This window comes from Hylobates moloch, unplaced genomic scaffold, assembly GCF_009828535.3.
Source record: "Hylobates moloch isolate HMO894 unplaced genomic scaffold, HMol_V3 SCAFFOLD_4, whole genome shotgun sequence".
Classification (NCBI taxonomy): Eukaryota; Metazoa; Chordata; class Mammalia; order Primates; family Hylobatidae; genus Hylobates; species Hylobates moloch.
Window position 1 is genome coordinate 82,137,242 of NW_026652279.1, and position 20,780 is coordinate 82,158,021.

At 38.4% G+C, this 20,780-nt stretch overlaps 1 protein-coding gene across 1 annotated transcript in view; it reads right to left on the reverse strand.

The window, feature by feature from the left end:
* FREM2 (FRAS1 related extracellular matrix 2) overlaps nucleotides 1-20,780 on the reverse strand; it is a 190,847-nt gene that overhangs the window by 33,263 nt on the left and 136,804 nt on the right. The window contains exon 5 of the mRNA XM_032151198.2: nucleotides 1,303-1,452. Within this exon, the coding sequence (XP_032007089.1) occupies nucleotides 1,303-1,452 (150 nt within the window). The remainder of the gene's footprint in view (nucleotides 1-1,302; nucleotides 1,453-20,780) is intronic.

Here is a 20,780-nt window from a genome sequence, read left to right on the forward strand (position 1 = left end):
ACATCCTACTTAGGTATATGGTTGCCTGTTAGTTATAGCAACACATTTAAGGGGTACCAGCTCTGCCCACACTCCACCCACCTTTGTCCCAGGCAATGAGAGAAGCTTCTTCTCTTTGATCTTTAATTTAATATTTTTCAGACAAAAGGGGTTATATCTAGTGTTGATATCTCCATTTATATCTAAAGTAGTTAAAAACAAAACTGTCTTTTAATCTGTAGCCACTACATCCACAAAGACTGACAGTGGTGGGCAATAGATCGATAATATTGCTTCTTTCTTTGTTTTCATACCTTCTGCTCTTCTGACTTTCATTTTGTATTTACTTTACCTCCAAATGTGCAACTTTGCTTGAGTATATCTGTCTTTAATTCATTTTGTAGGATGTCTGTATCTCCCTGTGGTTCTTTTTATATTTTTTCTTTTCCTCTGCTTCTTCTCCTTTGCTCTTATTTCTCTCTCTCCCTCCCCTCATCTCTGATTTAAATCGTTCTCTTAAAAATGATTAATTTAGTTAAACAAATGTTTAACAGGCACCTGCTACATGCAAAGCACTATACTGCTTCCACTACATTAAAAAAGTTAAAACCTAAGGGTGACTTTTAAAATGATATAACCTGTGCTTGCTTTGTGTGATGAATGCATGATGTGTGTATGACATGCATGTGTGTTCTCGTGTGTGTGTACATGAGAAAGTTTGTATTGTTGGTCATTTGGAAAAAAAGAGAAATTTTGAATTCTATGCTTGCTGTAAACTTTATAATCAACTTTTTGGAGATGTGGATCCTGGAATAAAATGCAGATATGTGCTAGTTAGTACATTTTTTATAATGAAGTGTGGAAAAAACCTTTTGGATCTGAAGTATTTATAGGGACACATGGTTAAAATAAGGAGACAGCCAACTGAAGACACATGCCTGCATAATACCTAAATGTCATAGGTTTCTGTGGGGATAGATTATGTGCAGCAAGATGATTTTCCTGCCTATAATGCCACAGCATTCAGCAATACTAGATTTACTGAGAGTAGAGAAACACTTCATGGAAATATAGTCCTCAGTATATAGATTCTTTGAGTCTTAACGTTTGTAACCTAGCTTCTGATTCATGGCCCTTGAATGTACTTTCCCAAAGTAGTAAATAAAGCCTAGATTTACCTCCTAGAGCAATAATTTCAGCAAAAACAATACACCCAGCCAAACGGCTTTAATAGAAGTGAAGTATTTCAGCTTTAAATAAATTTGTGCCATGGTCATTGAAAATTGCAGAACAATCAAAAGAGCCGAGCGGGAAACTGCTCACCATCTGCAGAGGGAGGATCTGTTTTCCGAGACCTCACTGTGACACTAGAAGACTTGGACAGGTCAGTGCCTGTTCTCCACACCTGCACTTCTACGTAGCTGGCACTCTCATCCACAGAGTATTCCACATCACCAAAGTAGAAGATGGGTTCTGTTAAGAAAGGAACAGAAATCATTTCTGTTATTTTTATTTTTTAGCATCAAACTCTATTGACATGATTCCAAAGAAGAGTATGCCTACTCTTAGGGACTTCCTTATATCATCGTACTTTTTTCCTTTTAGTGAGATAATATCTCTTCAATCTGTACTTTTCAGGTCAAAATATTACTGCTTACAATCGAACATACACACAGTAAAGTGCCTAATAAAACATTCTCATCTGGAGGCATAGGTTTGTTTGTCCTTCATATGTGGGATTATAAGTGGCTTCTAAAAGTGCCTTTGGAAACTTAGTTGGAAAAATAGAACTAAATGAAACAAAACACATACCTGATTTTTTTTGTTTGTTTATTTGGCCCAGCCACTCATTTTACTATCTCCTACCAAGTTTGCACTCTGGAACAGAGCTGTAACTTTTTGCATTACCATTTTCTGGTCCATTAGATTTGGGCTTATTTCGGTGTATGTGGGTGTGCCATAATCACAAGGGTTAGAACCTGCTGTCATAACTAGACTGAATATATGATTGCTAGTCCTGAAGACTGCAGGACCTGATTGCAGGTTGCCTGTAGAGTATTGGAGATGCTCTATACCAAGTGAGACTTTACTAAATAAATAATCTCATACAAAGAGGTTAATATTAATTCTAAACACACATGAAAATGAGGCAGATTCAGTCACTAAACTAGAGCACATGCTTTGGGGTCTTCGTATTTTTTTCCAATACTGGTAATAAACTTGAATTGATCTATTCATTGTTTCTGCCTGACTCAAACTGTGACCAATCGTTTACCTTGTGATAGAGCTGCTAGAAGTCTGAGGTTTAGCAGTCAGCTGACCAATGATAAAACAGAGATTTAATTTGTGATCTTACTGTAAAAAAAAATTTATTTTGAGTTATATAGAGGTTATGGGAAGTTGCAAAAGTAGTATATACTTCACTCATTTTGAGCTTAGTTTTATAAGCAATTATTAAGAAAGATAAATTATGTCACCCAGAATAAAGGTTAATGATAATAGTTACCATGTATGAACAGACACAGGTGAATGTACACACATAAGGTGAACAACCCTTTGACTTGACACTTTCTAGTCACCTGGCTCTAGTTTTACAAGATTCAAAAGGTCTGAATCTAAAAGAACATGCAACTCACATTACTGTCCCTTAAGAAGGCAGGCCACTAAAACATGATATCATGTTTCAGAGCAACTAATTGAATTCCCACACATACCAAATTAAGCAAAACTCTACAACAATGGCTCACAAAGCCACTTGGAAAGCCAAAGAAAATTCATTTTGTGCATTGCTCAAGTGAGTATGATTTCTTTACTTCCTTGCCCCAAATAAATTACCTTTATTTAAACTGGAAAAGTTTGTTTTCTTTGTTTCTTCACATGGTGGGCATGATAAAAATCATACAGCCCCTTCAAATTCTTGAATAGTACAAAACCAACCTTAGAAATTTTGTTCATATATTTTGGTTGAGGAGGTGATGAATGTCCCTACAGCATAGTTAACCTCCTTCTTAACCTTTCAACTTGGACAGTGCTAGGGTACATGAGTGTATGTGTATAGATGAAGGTGTTGTCTGTTAACCTCAGTCAAAGCAGACCTCAACTACAAGCCAATACATTCCTGACATTTCCCACACTGAGGTAGGGTGCAAAGGTGAAGACAGAGAGCTCTGAAAATGCATCTTCTGACCAGATGGCCAAACCAGGCACATCTGTAAGTCTTTTAAAAGGCTTCTGTAACTACCACAGAGGCTTGATCACCTGCATCCAACAAGTGATCTCTGTTTAAGTCTCTTCACATTCCTGGCAAACCACATCATCACCCAAATTAGATTTCCGAGTTATAGGAGAGAGCTGTGAAATGCAGTTAAGGGAGGACCTTTTATTTAACAACGATACATCCCCATCTTCCTATCTCCCAACTCCTCACAGACACATAACAAAAAAGGAACATAATAAAATCAAGTGAGTGAATATACAACTGCTAAACACCAAATAAGCTACACATCAGGGACCAAATGGTGTGTTGCATATTTCAGACTCATTCTGTCAACTCCAAAACATGTAGTTTTACTTTATAGCTTAATGTGTAGTTTTTATAAGAAAAATATGGAAGTCTTATGTATGTAGTACTCTGAAAACTTCTATCTAAGTTGTCATTCGAAATGAAGACGAATGAGTTACCATATATGTACAGACACATGTGTTTTATATGCATGTGTGTGTATCTGTGCGAGTGTGTATGTAAGCAAGACAGAGAGAGAGAAAGAAAGAGGTGGGGGTGGCATGGCACATGTGACAATATTATAAAAATAAAAGGGATATGAATGATGCAAACAACATTATTCCGTTGCCTACTGCATAATATATTGTTATCTCCTGTAGAAAGAAGGAAGGAGAATGGAAATGGGATTTTAACCCTAAATCCTTCAACTTTAATACAGTGCTAATAAAAGGAGTTAGAAAAGTTAATTAACTACTTCCTTAAAGCTTTTGATTATGAGTAGATTTATGTATATGATTTTTCTCCCTCTTTGTGCTCCACTCATGATAATTGAAAAACTGGTCAAATAATCAATTACAATTACTGAAGTTAAAGTTTGATGTGATTATTATGAGATTAAAACACATTCAGTAGTTTCTATAAGAAAAAAAAAAAACTCTGCTAACTACCTAGTTTCTTGTGCCATGAATTAAAAAAATGGATAAACATCAACATATTTTTTCAGTGTTAGATGAGTGAGAACTAAAAAGAAGTAATGATTATGTTTATTTCAATTTCTCAGCATCTTTTCAAAATATCTAAAATTTGAATATTGTTTATAATCATTACCACTGGGAGAAAACCTTATGTAATATGAATGAGTTAAAGACACATCAAGCAGTAAGTTGAGTTATAAATGTCACTTAAGAAAAATAGCAAGATGTTCCTGGAACATTTTAATGAGTACTAAAGCAAGAGGAAGGAATAAAATAATAAATAGATGTGACTGTCATGCCTTTGAAAGGTATCTATGCAAAATCCAGAATAATTGCTTGTCCCCAAACAATTATTATTTATGAGTAAGACTTTTAACTCACCTCTTTCTTTGGTAAACTTTTTTTTTTTTGTCCTAGAAACTTGGTTTCTTTTAAGAAAATAAGTAAACTGAAGATGTCTGTAGATCAGTTATGGAAATACCCCTACCCCATTACAATTTAAAGTAAACTAGAAGCCTATGCAATTCTTTAATTCAGCTCCTAAATACACACTGTGCCTTGTACCATGTTTAAGTTCACAGACTTAATGGATAAAACAACCAGTGGAGGATATTATTACTTGGAATAAGAGGATGATCAAAGAAAGACACACATCTCATAGCCTACACCCACCTAAGAAGATAAAACAGTCATTGCTCAGCACTCCACCACCCTCAGATGACACTCCAGAATGCAGAGGAAAGATAAGTTTATCCAAATTGTCTGTGAGCAGTGCAAGGGAGGTTTTGGATTGGCCTAGTGAGTGTGAAATTCATAAGGGAAGCCAAACTCTACACTCTATCCCTTGAGGTCTTTATACTTTTAAATAAAGGACATAGATCAAGGCGTTGACTACAGAAAAGTCTATTTTAGCTCATTAAACATAAATGCGCTTCTCAAGGTTGGGGATACTTTCACTACCTACAGCACAGATAGGATCACATTTATTTCCTACAAACGTAGAAGAGGTGGACAGGTGAGCAATACAGCACAGATACTTGCAACAAAGACAAAGAGAAACAATTTAAGTTTCTTTCCCAGAGGGAAAATTTTCCCAGTGTCTAGATGGATGTTTACAATTACATTGTGTCTCCTGAGATGAAAGGAAGAGGTGCCAGTAGTAATTGCTATCTGGAGCCAAATCTTATTTACTCACGTGCGGATAGACCATCATTCAAGTAAGCTTTGTAGATCTAACCAATGTGTTTGCTTAGAACTGAATGAAGTAAAAGCTTTAGTGCTGCCTTTCTGTCCGGTGCTGAAAATAATACAAATGAATTGTTTCCAAATGAGATCTTTCTTCTGAGCTGTATTGCCTAATCAATCCACATCCCATGGGCAACTCAAGGTGAACTTCTCCATAACAGTCCACAGGGTCACCTCCACTCCCCTTCCCCGGGTTTCTCTCTGTCTCATTGTCACTAATCTAGCTGTAGGCAGTAACACCTTCCATTTGAGTTTTCCCAGCAACCACTTAACCAGGCTCTTAAGGAAAGTGGTCATTCCTCAAAGCAAATCTCATCATAGTACTCCCTTTGCTGAAAGCCTCTCAACCTTCCTTACTGTTCTTGGGATTATTCACAAGCTACTTAACATGGTTTACAAGACACTGAAACATTTGGTCTTGGTTTGCCTTTTCAACCTCATATTAGCCCCTTTTCTACTAAACAATCCAGTATCTTGAATGTCTTAAATGTGCCCCTCCCAGCCTTTGCTCTATGGCTCTGCTGCTTTGAATGCTCCTCCTTCCTCGTCCGGATACCTTCTGCTCTGCTCATCTTCCAGGCTTCTGTTGAGAAGTCACTTCTGTGGGGAGCACCCTGCTTTCCCCTACCAAACAAAGCCCTTGCTCAACTTCTACCGTCACTGTGAGTATGTCCCCCCATTGTCTCTGAGCTCTCTAAGAGGAGGAATCAAGCTTCCTCTATTCACTGGTACTTCCCTAACACTTAGCTTAATCAATGCAATAGGTGTGCAATCAATATTTGTAGAATGAATTAACATCAAAGTAGAATTATTTATTTGCTACAGCAAATGAATACATATGTCTGTCTTTGTGGTGGGTGGGTCGGAAGAGGACACTCTTAGCATCAGGCAGTGGCAGTTAAGAAGCCTCAGAAGGAGGAGCCAGTGATTTTCTTTGCAGTAAAACGACTTCGTAAGACTGCCCTTTGAATCGGCAAGAAATTCACGAGGAAGGAAAAGTGAATCAAAATGAACTCAAAGAGAAGAGGCATTTTTTTTTTTCTTTTCTTTTGAAATACTTTGCCTTCACTGGTTCCCAAATAGGAAGTATACTAGAATTATCCTAGAGGATTTAAAAATACAGACGCTAGGGCCTCATCTCCAACTTTCCAAATCAGAATCTCCAACAGGCGCTTCCAGGCACCTGTGTTTGTTTGTGAAGAGGTTTTAGTTTTTAGAGCAGTTTTAGGTTCATGGCAAAACTGAGCAGAAGATAGAAAGACCTGCACATGCCCCTTGCCTCCACACAGGCACAGCACTGTTGTTAAAAATCTTGACAGGTAACTACCTTGGAGTCAGCAATCCGCGTATTGTTTTAGCTCATTTCAGTGTCTTTAACACTAGTAACTTAATTGCTAGATACCATAGTAGTTGTTTTAAATTCAGTACCTTATTTCATCCTCACAACCACCCACTATATTAATCCCATTTTCACAGATAAGGAAATTAAGGATTAGGGAGATTAAGAGATTTGCCCAAAGTTGTGCTGTACATCAGGGAAATAGCAGAACTAGGATGCATATCTAGATAAAGCCTGTGCCCTTGACTACTATTAAGGCAGGAAAGGAGTCATGAAAGGTTTTCACAAGATTTTTATGGACAAAATTTTTACCTAGCAATTCAATATATGGGGATCCGTCATATAGAAATGCTAACCTAAGTGTTCAAAGATGCATACAAAGGATGGTTCATTGTATTTCATTCATTTGTATTAGGGTGCAATTGGAAACAAGCCCAAAATCCATCAGAAAGGGATTAAATTCAGTTCTTTCACAAAATGGACTACCAGACTATAAAGCATATATGTATGTGTGTGTGTGTGCGTGTGTGTGTGTGTGTGTATATATATTTCAGTTTTATCCCCCAGGTTAAAAAATATTTGAGATATTGATGCTCTGCGATTCTATATCTTACACTCTCTACTTGGCTTCATCAGCAGCAGTGATAGATTAAAAATTAAAGGTAATTTGGGTTGCAGTGAGCCAATATTGCACCATTGCACTCCAGCCTGGGCGACAGAGCCAGACTCTGCATTAAAAAAAAAAAAGGAGAAATCCGGGCAAGGTGGCTGAATAAGAACCGCTCTGGTCTGCAGCACCCAGCAAGGCCAATGGAGAAGGCAGGCGATTTCTGCATTTCCAACTGAGATGCCCAGTTCATCTTATTAGGACTGGTCAGACAGTGGGTGCAGCCCATAGAGGGCAAGCAGAAGCAGGGTGGGGCGTCGCCTCACCTGGTAAGTGCAAGGGGTCAGGGAACTCCCTCTCCTGTCCAAGGGAAGCCGTGAGGGACTGTGCCATGAGGAACTGTGCACTCTGGTCCAAATACTACACTTTTCTCGTGGTCTTCACAACCCACAGACTAGGAGATTCCTTTGGGTGCCTATACCACCAGGACCCTGAGTTTCAAGCACAAAGCTGGGTGGCCATTTGGACAGACACCCAGCTAGCTGCAGGATTTTTTTTTCATACCTCAGTGGTGCCTGGAATACCAGCAAGACAGAACCATTCACTCCCCTGGAAAGGGGGCTGAAGCCAGGGAGCCATGTGGTCTAGCTCAGTGGATCCCACCCCCATGGAGCCCAGCAGGCTAACATCCACTGGCTTGAAATTCTTGCTGCCAGCACAGCAGTCTGAAGTCAACCTGGGACACTTGAGCTTGGTGTGGGAAGGGGTGTCCACCACTATTGAGGCTATTGTAGGCGGTTTTCCCCTCACAGCATAAACAAAGCCTCCAGAAGGCTCAAACTGGGTGGAGCCCATCACAGCACTGCAAAGCCATGGAAGCCAGACTGCCTCTCTAGATTCCTCCCCTCTGGGCAGGACATCTCTGAAAGAAAGGCAGCAGCCCCAGTCAGGGGCTTATAGATAAAACTCCCATCTCCCTGGGACAGAGCACCTCGGGGAAGGGGTGGCTGTGGGCGCAGCTTCAGCAGACTTAAATGTTCCTGCCTGCCAGCCCTGAAGAGAGCAGAAGATCTCCCAGCACAGTGCACAAGCTCTGCTAAGGGACAGACTGCCTCCTCAAGTGGGTCCTTCACCCCCATGCCTCCTGATGGGGAGATACCTCCTAGCGAGGGTTGACAGACACCTCATACTGGAGAGTTCTGGCTGGCATCTGGCGGGTGCCCCTCTGGGATGAAGCTTCCAGAGGAAGGAGCAGGCAGCAATCTTTGCTGTTCTGCAGCCTCTACTGGTGATACCCAGGCAAACAGGGTCTGGAGTGGAACCACAGCAAACTGCAGCAGAATTGCAGAAGAGGGACCTGACTGTTAGAAGGAAAACTAACAAACAGAAAGGAATAGCATCAACATCAACACTAAGGACGACAACACAAAAACTCCATCCTAATTACCAACAGCAAAGACCAAAGGTAGATAAATCCACGAAGATGAGGAAAAATCAGCACAAAAAGGCTGAAAATTCCAAAAACCAGAATGCCTCTTCTCCTCCAAAGGATCACAACTCCTCACCAGCAAGGGAATAAAACTGGGTGTAGAATGAGTTTGATGAATTGAAGAAGTAGGCTTCAGAAGGTGGGTAATAACAAACTCCTCCGAGCTAAAGGAGCATGTTCTAACCCAATGCAAGGAAGCTAAGAACCTTGAAAGAAGGTTTGAGGAATTGCTAACTAGAATAACCAGTTTAGAGAGAACATAAATGACCTAATGGAGCTAAAAAACACAGCACGAGAGCTTCGTGAAGCATACACAAGTATCAATAGCTGAATCGATCAAGTGGAAGAAAGGATATCAGAGATTGAAGATCAACTTAATGAAATAAAGCATGAAGACAAGATTAGAGAAAACATAATGAAAAGGAACGAACAAAGCCTCCAAGAAATATGGGTCTATGTGAAAAGACCAAACCTACGTTTGATTGGTGTACCTGAAAGTGATGGGGAGAATAGAACCAAGTTGGAAAACACACTTTAGGATATTATCCAGGAGAACTTCCCCAACCTAGCAAGACAGGCCAACATTCAAATTCAGGAAATACAGAGAACACCACAAAGATACTCCTTGAAAAGAGCAACCCGAAGACACATAATCTTCAGATTCACCAAGGTTGAAATGAAGGAAAAAATGTTGTGGGCAGCCAGAGAGAAACATTGGCTTACCCACAAAGGGAAGCCTGTCAGACTAACAGCTGATCTCTTGGCAGAAACCCTACAAGCCAGAAGAGAGTGGGGACCAATATTCAACATTCTTAAAGAAAAGAATTTTCAACCCAGAACTTCATATCCAGCCAAACTAAGCTTCATAAGTGAAGGAGAAATAAAATCCTTTACAGACAAACAAATGCTGAAGCATTTTTTCATGACCAGGCCTGCCTTACAGGAGCTCCTGAAGGAAGCACTCAATATGGAAAGGAAAAACCAGTACCAGCCACTGCAAAAACAAACCAAAATGTAAAGACCATTGACACTATGAAGAAACAGCATCAACTAATAGGCAAAATAAGCAGCTAGCATCATAATGACAGGATAAAATTCACACATAACAATATTAATCTTAAATGTAAATGGGATAAATGCCCCAATTAAAATGCACAGACTGGCAAATTGGATAAAGAGTCAAGACCCATCGGTGTGTTGTATTCAGGAGACCCATCTCACGTGCAGAGACACACGTATGCTCAAAATAAAGGGATAGAGGAATATTTACCAAGCAAATGGAAAGCAAAAAAACGAAAAACAAAACAAAACAAAAAACTGGGGTTGCAATCCTAGTCTCTTAAAACAGATTTTAAACCAACAAAGATCAAAAAAGACAAAGAAAGGCATTACATAATGGTAAAGGGATCAATGCAATAAAAAGAGCTAACTATCCTAAATATATATGCACTCAATACAGGAGCACCCAGATTCATAAAGCAAGTTCTCAGAGACCTACAAAGAGACTTAGACTCCCACGCAATAATAGAGGGAGACTTTAACACCCATTGTCAATATTAGACAGATCAACAAGACAGAAAATTAACAAGGATATTCAGGACTTGAACTCAGCTATGGACCACGCAGGCCTAATAAACATCTACAGAACTCTCCACCCCAAATCAACAGAATATACATTCTTCTCAGCACCACATAGCATGTATTCTAAAATCAACCACATAATTGGAAGTAAAATACTCCTCAGCAAATGCAAAAGAATGGAAATCATACAAACACTCTCTCAGACTACAGTGCAATCAAATTAGAAATCAGGATTAAGAAACCCACTCAAAACTGCACAACTACGTGGAAACTGAACAACCTGCTCCTGTATGACTACTGAGTAAATAATGAAATTAAGGCAGGAAGAAGTAAGTTATTTGAAACCAATGAGAACAAAGACACAATGTACCAGAATCTATGGGACATAGATAAAGCAGTGTTTAGAGGGAATTTATAGCAATAATGCTCACAGGAGAAAGCGGGAAAGTTCTAAAATCAACACCCTAACATCACAATTAAAAGAACTAAAGAAGCAAGAGAAAACAAATTCAAAAGCTAGCAGACAACAAGAAATAACTAAGATCAGAGCAGAACTGAAGTAGATAGAGATGCAAAAAAACCCTTTAAAAAATCAATGAATTCAGGAGTTGGTCTTTTGGAAAATATTAACAAAATAGATACACCACTAGCCAGACTAATAAAGAAGAAAAGAGAGAAGAATCAAACAGACACAATAAAGAATGATAAAGGGGAGATCACCACTGATCCCACAGAAATACAAACTACCATCAGAAAATACTATAGGCCGGGCGCGGTGGCTCACGCTTGTAATCCCAGCACTTTGGGAGGCCGAGACGGGGTTTCATCGTGGTCTCGATCTCCTGACGAGAGGCTGAGGCAGGAGAACGGATGAACCGAGGGGACTTGCATTGAGCCGATTGCCCACTGAACCAACCTGGGGACAGAGTGAGACCCGTCTCAGAAAATACTATAAACACCTCTACATAAATAAACTAGAAAATCTAGGAGAAATTGATAAATTCTTGGACACATACACCCTTCCAAGACTAAACCAGGAAGAAGTCAAATCCCTCAATAGACCAATAACAAGTTCTGAAATAGGCACAGTAATTAATAGCCTACAAACCAAAAGAAGCCCAGAGCCAGATGGATTCACAGCCGAATTCTACCAGAGGGACAAAGAGGAGCTGGTACCATTCCTTCTGAAACTATTCCAAACAATAGAAAAGGAGGGACTCCTCCTTAACTCATTTCATGAGGCCAGCATCATCCTGATACCAAAACCTGGCAAAGACACAACAAAAAAAGAAAATTTCAGGCCACTATCCCTGATGAACATCCACGCGAAAATCTTCAATAAAATACTGGCAAACCGAATCCAGCAGCACATTAAAAAGCTTATCTACTATGCTCAAGTCAGCCTCTTCCCTGGGATGCAAGGCTGGTTCAACATATGCAAACCAATAAATGTAATCCATCACATAAACAGAACCAATGACAAAAACCACATGATTGTCTCAATAGATGCAGAAAAGACCTTCGATAAAATTCAACACTCCTTCATGCTAAAAACACTCAATAAACTAGGTATTGATGGAACATATCTCAAAATAATAAGAGCTATTTATGACAAACCCACAGCCAATATCATACAAATGGGCAAAAGCTGGAAGCATTCCCTTTGAAAACCGGCACAAGACAAGGATGCCCTTTCTCACCACTCCTATTCAACATAGTATTGGAATTTCTGGCCAGGACAATCAGGCAAAAGAAAGAAATAAAGGTATTCATATAGGAAGAGAGGAAGTCAAGTTATCTCTTTTTGCAGATGACATGATTGTATATTTAGAAAACCCGATCGTCTCAGCCCAAAATCTCCTTAAGCTAATAAGCAACTTCAGCAAAGTCTCAGGATACAAAATCAACGTGCAAAAATCACAAGCATTCCTATACACCAATATTAGATAAACAGAGAGCCAAATCATGAGCAAACTCCCATTCACAACTGCTACGAAGGGAATAAAATACCCAGGAATACAACTTACAAGGGACGTGAAGGACCTCTTCAAGGAGAACTACAAACCACTGCTCAAGGAAATAAGAGAGGACACAAACAAATGGAAAAACATTCCATGCTCATGGATAGGAAGAATCAATATCATGAAAATGGGCATACTGCCCAAAGTAATTTATAGATTCAATGCCATCCCCATCAAGCTACCATTGACTGTTCACAGAATTAGAAAAAACTACTTTAAATTAAATATGGAACCAAAAAAGTCCATATAGCCAAGACAATCCTAAGCAAAAAGAACAAAGCTGGAGGCATCACACTACCTGACTTCAAACTATACTACAAGCCTATGGCAACAAAAACAGCATGATGCTGGTACCAAAAAAGATATACAGACCAGTGTAACAGAACAGAGGCCTCAGAAATAACGCCATACATCTACAACTATCTGATCTTTGACAAACCTGAAAAAAATAGGAAATAGGGAAATGATTCCCTATTTAATAAACGGTGTTGGGAAAACTGGCTAGCCATATGCAGTAAACTGAAACTGGACTCCTTCCTTACACCTTCTACAAAAATTAACTGAAATGGATTAAAGATTTAAATGTAAGACCTAACACCATAAAAACCCTAGGGGAAAACCTAGTCAGTACCACTAAGGACATAGGTATGGGCAAAGACTTCATGACTGAAACACCAAAAGCAATGGCAACAAAAGCCAAAGTTGACAAATGAGATCTAATTAAACTAAAGAGCTTCTGCACAGCAAAAGAAACGATTATCAGAGTGAACAGGCAACCTACAGAATGGGAGAAAATCTTTGCAATCTATTCATCTGCTAAAGGGCTAGTGTCCAGAATCTAAAAGGAACTAAACAAATTTACAAGAAAAAACAAACAACCTTATGAAAAAGTGGGCAAAGGATAGGAACAGATGCTTTTCAAAAGAAGACATTTATGCAGCCAACAAACATATGAAAAAAAGCTCATTATCACTGGTCATTAGAGAAAAGCAAATCAGAACCACAATGAGACATCATTTCATGCCAGTTAGAATGGCGATCATTAAAAAGTCAGGAAACCACAGATGCTGGAGAGGATGTGGAGAAATAGAAACACTTTTACACTGTTGGTGGAAGTGTAAATTAGTTCAACTATTGTGGAAGCCAGTGTGGCGATTCCTCAGGGATCTAGAACGAGAAATACCATTTGACCCAGCAATCCCATTGCTGGGTATATAGCCAAAGATTATAAATCATTCTACTATAAATGCCCATCAATGTTAGACTGGAGAAATAAAATGTGGCACATATGCACCATGGAATACTATGCAGCCATAAAAAAGGATGAGTTCCTGTCCTTTGCAGGGACATGGATGAAGCTGGAAACCATCATTCTCAGCAAACTAACACAGGAACAGAAAACTAAATACCACATGTTCTCACTCACAAGTAGGAGTTGAAAAATGAGAACACGTGGGCACAGGGAGGGGAACATCACACACTGGGGCCTATTGGGGGGTGGGGATCAAGGGGAGGGATAGCATTAGGAGAAATACCTAATGTAGATGACGGGTTGATGGGTGCAGCAAACCACCATGGCACATGTATACCTATGTAACAAACCTGCACGTTTTGCACATGTATCCCAGAACTTAAAGTATAATAAAAAAGGGGTAATTTGCCATTTCTTTTTGGTAGCTTTGAAATTTTTTCCTCTCCTGTTAATATACTCGATAAGCAAAAAGAGGTCTGTGCTCAAAACAAGATAAACGTCTCTATGGACTAAAAATGAAGCAGAACATCATAGTGGTAAGTGGAGCCAAAGGAGTGTGGTCCTACTGGTCTCTAGTTCTGGAGACAGGCAATGAATCAACTCTTGAGGGGGATCATAGGAAACCAAACTAAAACATAATTCAAAAGTGAAAGAGAAATATAGGTTTTTCAGGCTTTGAAGATGAAGAAGTTTCATCCACCTATAGATGGACACTGAAATAAATAAATAAATCCAAAGGACTCTGGATGTAAGAAATTCTGTTGAGCAAAGAAATCAATAAAATATGCTAGTAAACTCATTGAATTATTTTTTCCATTCAATGTTGAACCTAAAAATTGAGATAACAGTAAGGAGGTTATAAATGGGGTTCAGTGAGTAGATGAACTATTTTAATGTCCTTGTCTTAGTCAAGAGAACAAACTTGGTTACTCAGATGGTTAAGTAACTCTTAAAATTATAAGGGTTGCCACCAAAAGGACAGAAACTAGCAGAGAATAAAAAATAACTAAGAATAGGGAGAAGTCTCCCAATATTACAAGAAGCTGGGAAGGAGGAAAAACAAAGTTCATATGCAGAAAATGAAATGAAAAGCCCAAATGTATCAATACTAAGAACAAATGTAAATAAATTGTTTATTATTTAGAAGTTGTTAGCTTTATTATTAAAAAATATACTTAAAAAAGTTTTTTAGGTTGGGTTAAAAAACAAAACCATATGCCAGTTATAAAAGACAGTTATCAAACAAAACTGCAGAAAAATGTGAAAAAGATAAGACTATAAAAAGTGTACATACATATTCAATTTATGACATGCTGCTCTTGGGGACAATGGCAGTCAAAACACACTAATAGAGACTTAACTTTTTTTTTTCTTTTTTTTTGAGACAGGGTCTCATTCTGTCACCCAGGATGGAGTATAGTGGCTCAATCTCAGTTCACTGCAACCTCCGCCTCCTGGACTTCAGCAATCCTCCTGTCTCAGTCTCCTGAGTAGCTGGGACTACAAGCGTGTGTGACCACACCCAGCTAATTTCTAATGTAGAGACAGGGTTTTGCCATGTTACTCAGGCTGGTCTTGAACTCCTGGACTCAAGCGATCTGTCTGCCTCAGCCTCCCAAAGTGCTTAGATGACAAGCGTGAGCCACTGCACCCTGCTGAGACTTAACATTTTAACGTGTACTGCTTCATATCTTTAAAACACCTAAAGCAACTATGAAAAATGGTAATATTGTTTAATTTTTACATAGAGCACATTTTATGTTATATTGTTTGTGTGCTTTTCTGCAATGGAATTTTTTAACATGGTAGATATAGAATAGTACATATAAAATTATTATATTTTATTAAAAATAAACTGTGTAGTTTATTTTTTGATGCATAGAAAATAAGAAAGAATGTATGTTAAACCACTACCTGGTTATTTCCTAGAGCTGAGATTGTGAGGAAATTTCGCTTCCTTTGCTATACATTTCTTGCATACATTCATTTGCTACCCATTTAACTTTTTCAGGTAGCATTGTTTGCTTTTGCAACTAAGAAAAACAAAGAAGAAGAAAATATTGATGAACTTCCCCTTGTAATAATATCATTAAAAATAAATTAGTTTTAAACAATTTAGGCATGGCCTTTCCCCACTTTTTATTTTTTATTTTTTGAGACAGAGTCTTGCTCTGTTGCCCAGGCTGGAGCGCCGTGATGAGATCTGGGCTAACTGCAACCTCCGCCTCCCGGGTTCAAGCAATTTCCAGCTAATTTTTGTATTTTCAGTAGAGATGGGGTTTCACTATGTTGGCCAGGCTGGTCTTGAACTCCTGACCTAAAGTGATCCACCCGCCTTGGCCTCCCAGAGAGTTAGGATTATAGGTGTGAGCCACCGTACCCAGCCTACCCATTTTTCTTTCAATAAATACTATACATAAACATACATTCTGAAAAATGACCTCATATCTTGTCTTTGAAAAGCATTTTCAAAATTATTGTTGAAAAATTAAAGTTCAGGACCAGATGCAGTAGCTCATGGCTATAATCCCAGCACTCTGGTAGGCCGAGGCAGGCAGATCATCTGAGGTCAAGAGTTTGAGATCAGCCTGGCCAACATGGCAAAACCCCATCGCTACTAAAAATGCAAAAAAAAAAAAAAAATGTAGTCTGGCATTGTAGCGTGCACCTGTAGTCCCAGCTACTCAGGAGGCTGAGGCGGGAGGACCACTTGAAACTGGGAGGTGGAGGTTGCAGTGAGCCAAAATCGTGCCACTGAACTCCAGCTTGGGAGACAGAGCAAGACTCTATCTCAAAAAAAAAAAAAAAAAAAAAAAAAAAAAATTACAGTTAAAATGCATATAAAACGGGAAAGTTTAAAGTATATATCATTTTAAAGACATGTTTTAACATTTATTTTTCTTGTCAACTATAATTTTCTCAGGGAGAATAAAGAAAAGTCAATACATGTCAGAATGATGACAATTTAAATACTGAACCTTCCCAAAATCTCGGTTGAAAATACATAGTGAGTCTTTCTTCAAAAATATAATGAAATCAGAGATTCTACTGTCAATGTAGTTTCATTCTGCGATCTTCTCTTGCCTTTTTAAGAGTCATCACAAGTGTAAAATAAAATTTAAACATCATAGTCATCAAAATTTTCCAACATCCAGTAGCGTGTGAAGAGGCTTCATGAGTATTCTTTATTCCACAAATGTTATTGAGCTCCCTGCCTTCTAGAAGAGTGTTTCAAAACTTAAAATATTTTTTCTATTCCATATGATACCATACCCCATACATGAGGAAGAAGAAGGAAAAACTGGTCATGACCTACTAATTGATTTCTCGACTCAATGGGGTGCAATTTACAGTTTCCTAAACTATTATATATAAAACCATTTCCCAAAGGTCGTCACAGATCTATACTGCAAGTCCCCAAGGGGTTTTAAAACACACATTCCTGGGGCCTCATCTTAAACCAACAAAACCAAAATTTCTCGGAGTCAAGGATTTTAAACTGTCTCAGGTGAATGTACACATACTAGAGTCTGAGAATCAGTCGTCACCCTTCAGCTGCTAGTCTGGGAGGGCAGAGTGATTGTAACAGGTGACAGCTGCTGTAGTGCAGAGGTTCCCAAGTTGGAGAGCTGACACAGGACAGCAACCCAGAGAAGAAAAAATGTGAGCTGGGCCTTGTAGACTTGGCAGCATTGAAGGAGAAGAGCATCTCAGGTGAAGGAAAAGAAAGAGGTGAGTGCGCAGTAGGTTGGGAAGTTGTGTGGCTGTAGTATAGGAAAGGGCGAAAGCCCAGGGAGGAAGTTAAGGTGAGAGCCAGGTTTTGCAAGTTCTGGCAATACATGCTAAGAACTACAGAAAAAAGGGAGTCGACGCTGATTTTTAAGCTGGAAGTGAAATCCTCAGAACTTGGTTTGCAAAAAAAGCAAACCAAGCTTGGTGGATGGACTGGAGCAGTTAGACTATAAGCCGTGGGACTCTTGAGGGGAAAGTGCAATTCAGAGAAACAGTGAGGTCTTGAGCTAGGGCAGTGGAGGTGGGAAGATTGAGAAGTCAGATTCTAGAAGAGCTTCAGAAATACGGTGACAATGCTTTGTGATCAATCACATGTGAAGGACATTATCAAAGTGGATGACTGGGTGATATCCTGCTTGATCAACTGGCCAGCTTTTTAATTTTGAAGGATATTCGTGTTGTCATTCATTGTGCCATTGCCAACTGATTTCTCTGGTACACAGTCATTTTCCCCACTTTCATTTGTTATCTTTCCCAGTACTCTTGTATGATATGTTTCTTTAAAATTATCTGGCTAAGAAAATCTATATATCAACACGCTTTATTCACACCTATGTGCCTTCTTTTAGAGAAGATTAAAATTCCCAACTATACTTTGTGGCTAAGAATATAGATGAGGGCATCCCCTAGATTTGTGCAGAGATAATATATGTAATTAAACATAAGGTTATAAGTACAATTGTTTGAGAAGACTGGTAAAAGTAATGTATTTAGTCAACATTGTTTCTATTTTTAAAGACAAAATTGCAGAGAAACAACTTTTGAGAGCAAATCACTGATGGAAAGTAGCCAAATTGTGTGATGTGGGTAAAATAAATTTCACTCCAAACCTGTGTATTCCATTTGCGTCTTTCAGTTTCCAGACACTATCTATTGTTTATTTGAATAAACAAATTATTTAATTTGTTTATTCAAATAAAAAAATTATTCATAGAGGAATGGGCTCTATACTCAATAGGTAAAATCAAGACACTGAATGTGAAATCTAAAAAAAAAAAAGGATATAATAAATACATTTCACTGAGGCCTCCATTTCTATACTACACCACATGGTATACCATACTACAAATAGCACAGTAGGCCCCCAAATGCTATTTTATGTACCATAGTGTTTGTATTTTTTCCATTAATGTTTGTCTTTTTGTATAAGACAAAAAATGAGACATAATGATAAGTAGATGAGTTCTCCATAGTTAATGAAAAAGTTTGATACATTTCCTTTCAAAATCATGTTAAAAGGAATCTTGGAAAGGGTTATTCTGCCATGACAGGCTGAAAGGGCCTCATTTCCGGAGAAGGCCCATATCATCAGATGCTGTCTACTAAGGGATATCATACAGACCTGTTAGAAACTCTTACTATCAACAGCCAGCTATCATAGGCTATAGCACAGTGAATTCCAATATGGATGCCTTTTCTCAATTAAATAACTTTGCTTTGTTAAGACTGCCTATGTTCTACCCCTTACTGAATCACTTTCTAGCAGTATGGCCTTGGGCATGGTACCTAATATGTGTGTGTCTCAGTTCTTCATCTGTAAAATTAGGGATTATGACAGCATATGTGTCATGGATTTGTTATAAGGACTGAATGAGAGAATATATATAACATGCTTACAGCAGTGCTTGGCATGTCATAGGCTCCCCAGAAATGGTAATCATTTATTGTCATTACATGATACAGATAATTTCTTGTCATATTATATATTTTGTGACATCTAAAACTGAATGTAATGATAGAGAGTAGGCAAATAAATGACACCCTGCATGCGTGAAAAAGGATATGTACTACAGCATGTATGTGATTAGAAAAAAAATCTGAAACCAATCTAAATGCCCATCCATGGCGGATTGTTAAATATGTTATAGCCAGACTGTGGAATACTATATAGCCATTAAAAATGAGCTGGGTTTATATGCATTGACATGAAAAGTTTTTCATAATATAGTCTCTTAAAAATTTTTTTTAAATTAATTTATTATTATTATTATTATTATTATCAAGAGACATGGTCTCTCTCTCTCTCTCTCTCTGTTGCCCAGTCTGCAGTGTAGTGGCAAGATCATAGCTCACTGTAAACTGGAATCTTTGGGCTCAAGTGATCCTCCTGCCTCAGCCTCCTAAGAAGGTAGGATTACAAGTACCCAATACCACACCAGGCTAATTTTACTTTTTATTTTTGTATAGCTGGGGTCTCTCTGCATTGCCCAGGCTGGTCTCAAACTCCTGGCCTCAAGTGATCCTCCTACCTCGGCTTCATAAAGAAATGGGATTACAGGGTGAGACCCTGTGCCTGGCCATTATGTATTCTTATATGAAATAAGTACATCATAAGATAATATGTATATCATCATGTAATAATAATAGCCAATATTTATTGAGTACTTTCAGTGTGCCTGAACTGTTCTAAGCACTTTATATATACTTCTGTCTTTATCTATCTACTAACTCAATCTTCCTAACAACCCTTTGAGGTACAAACTATCATCATCTTCATTTTACAGGTGAGAAAACTGAGACCCAGAAATTCAAGATCAATAACCAATAATTGAAAAGGAAGCAAGACAGCCTGCCTTTGGAATATTGTGCCACTTTACCAATAATTTCCTCTAATTAAAATGAAACAAAAATGTGTGCATGTTATTGGATGTACGGAAAGACGCATCAAACTAAATGACCTCAAGGGAGAGGTGTGGCTTCCGTGAGGAAGATGACAAAACTCCTTCTTGGTACTCAAGTAATAAGTTTGTGATAAAAGATATTATTACTAAACAAAGATTAACATGTATAACTTGTCTCCTTTAAACATAATCTCAGAATATTAGGCAAAAACATTAGAGAATAGAAAGCCTCTCCTCTTCGTTAAGATCTCTAAAACATTTTTACTCTTTAACAGGTTCAACTCTACCAACTGTCTATAGCATTTCACAGTGTTGTGGATGATTATGCTGTCTAGGGAACTGAGTAGTTACTGCACTTTCAAAAACATCATCTCACAGTCCTGAGGTCCTGCAAAATTTGTGTCTTTCCATTCTTACATATAACTTACTCAACAGTTACTGCTATCAAGAAAGTCTTGCCTTCTCACACTTCTTCCATTATTTCTATGCCCTATTCCAGTGATCTATCCACACATCCATCTTCAAGCTTCCCAAAGGCAGGAATCACCTATTGTTCATCTGTAAACTCCAATGAGAAACGTACAGTCTGGTGTATGGGAGGTCATCAAAACATGTGTGGAGGCATAAGCTAAGACTGACAACTGCCTCCCAAGTTTG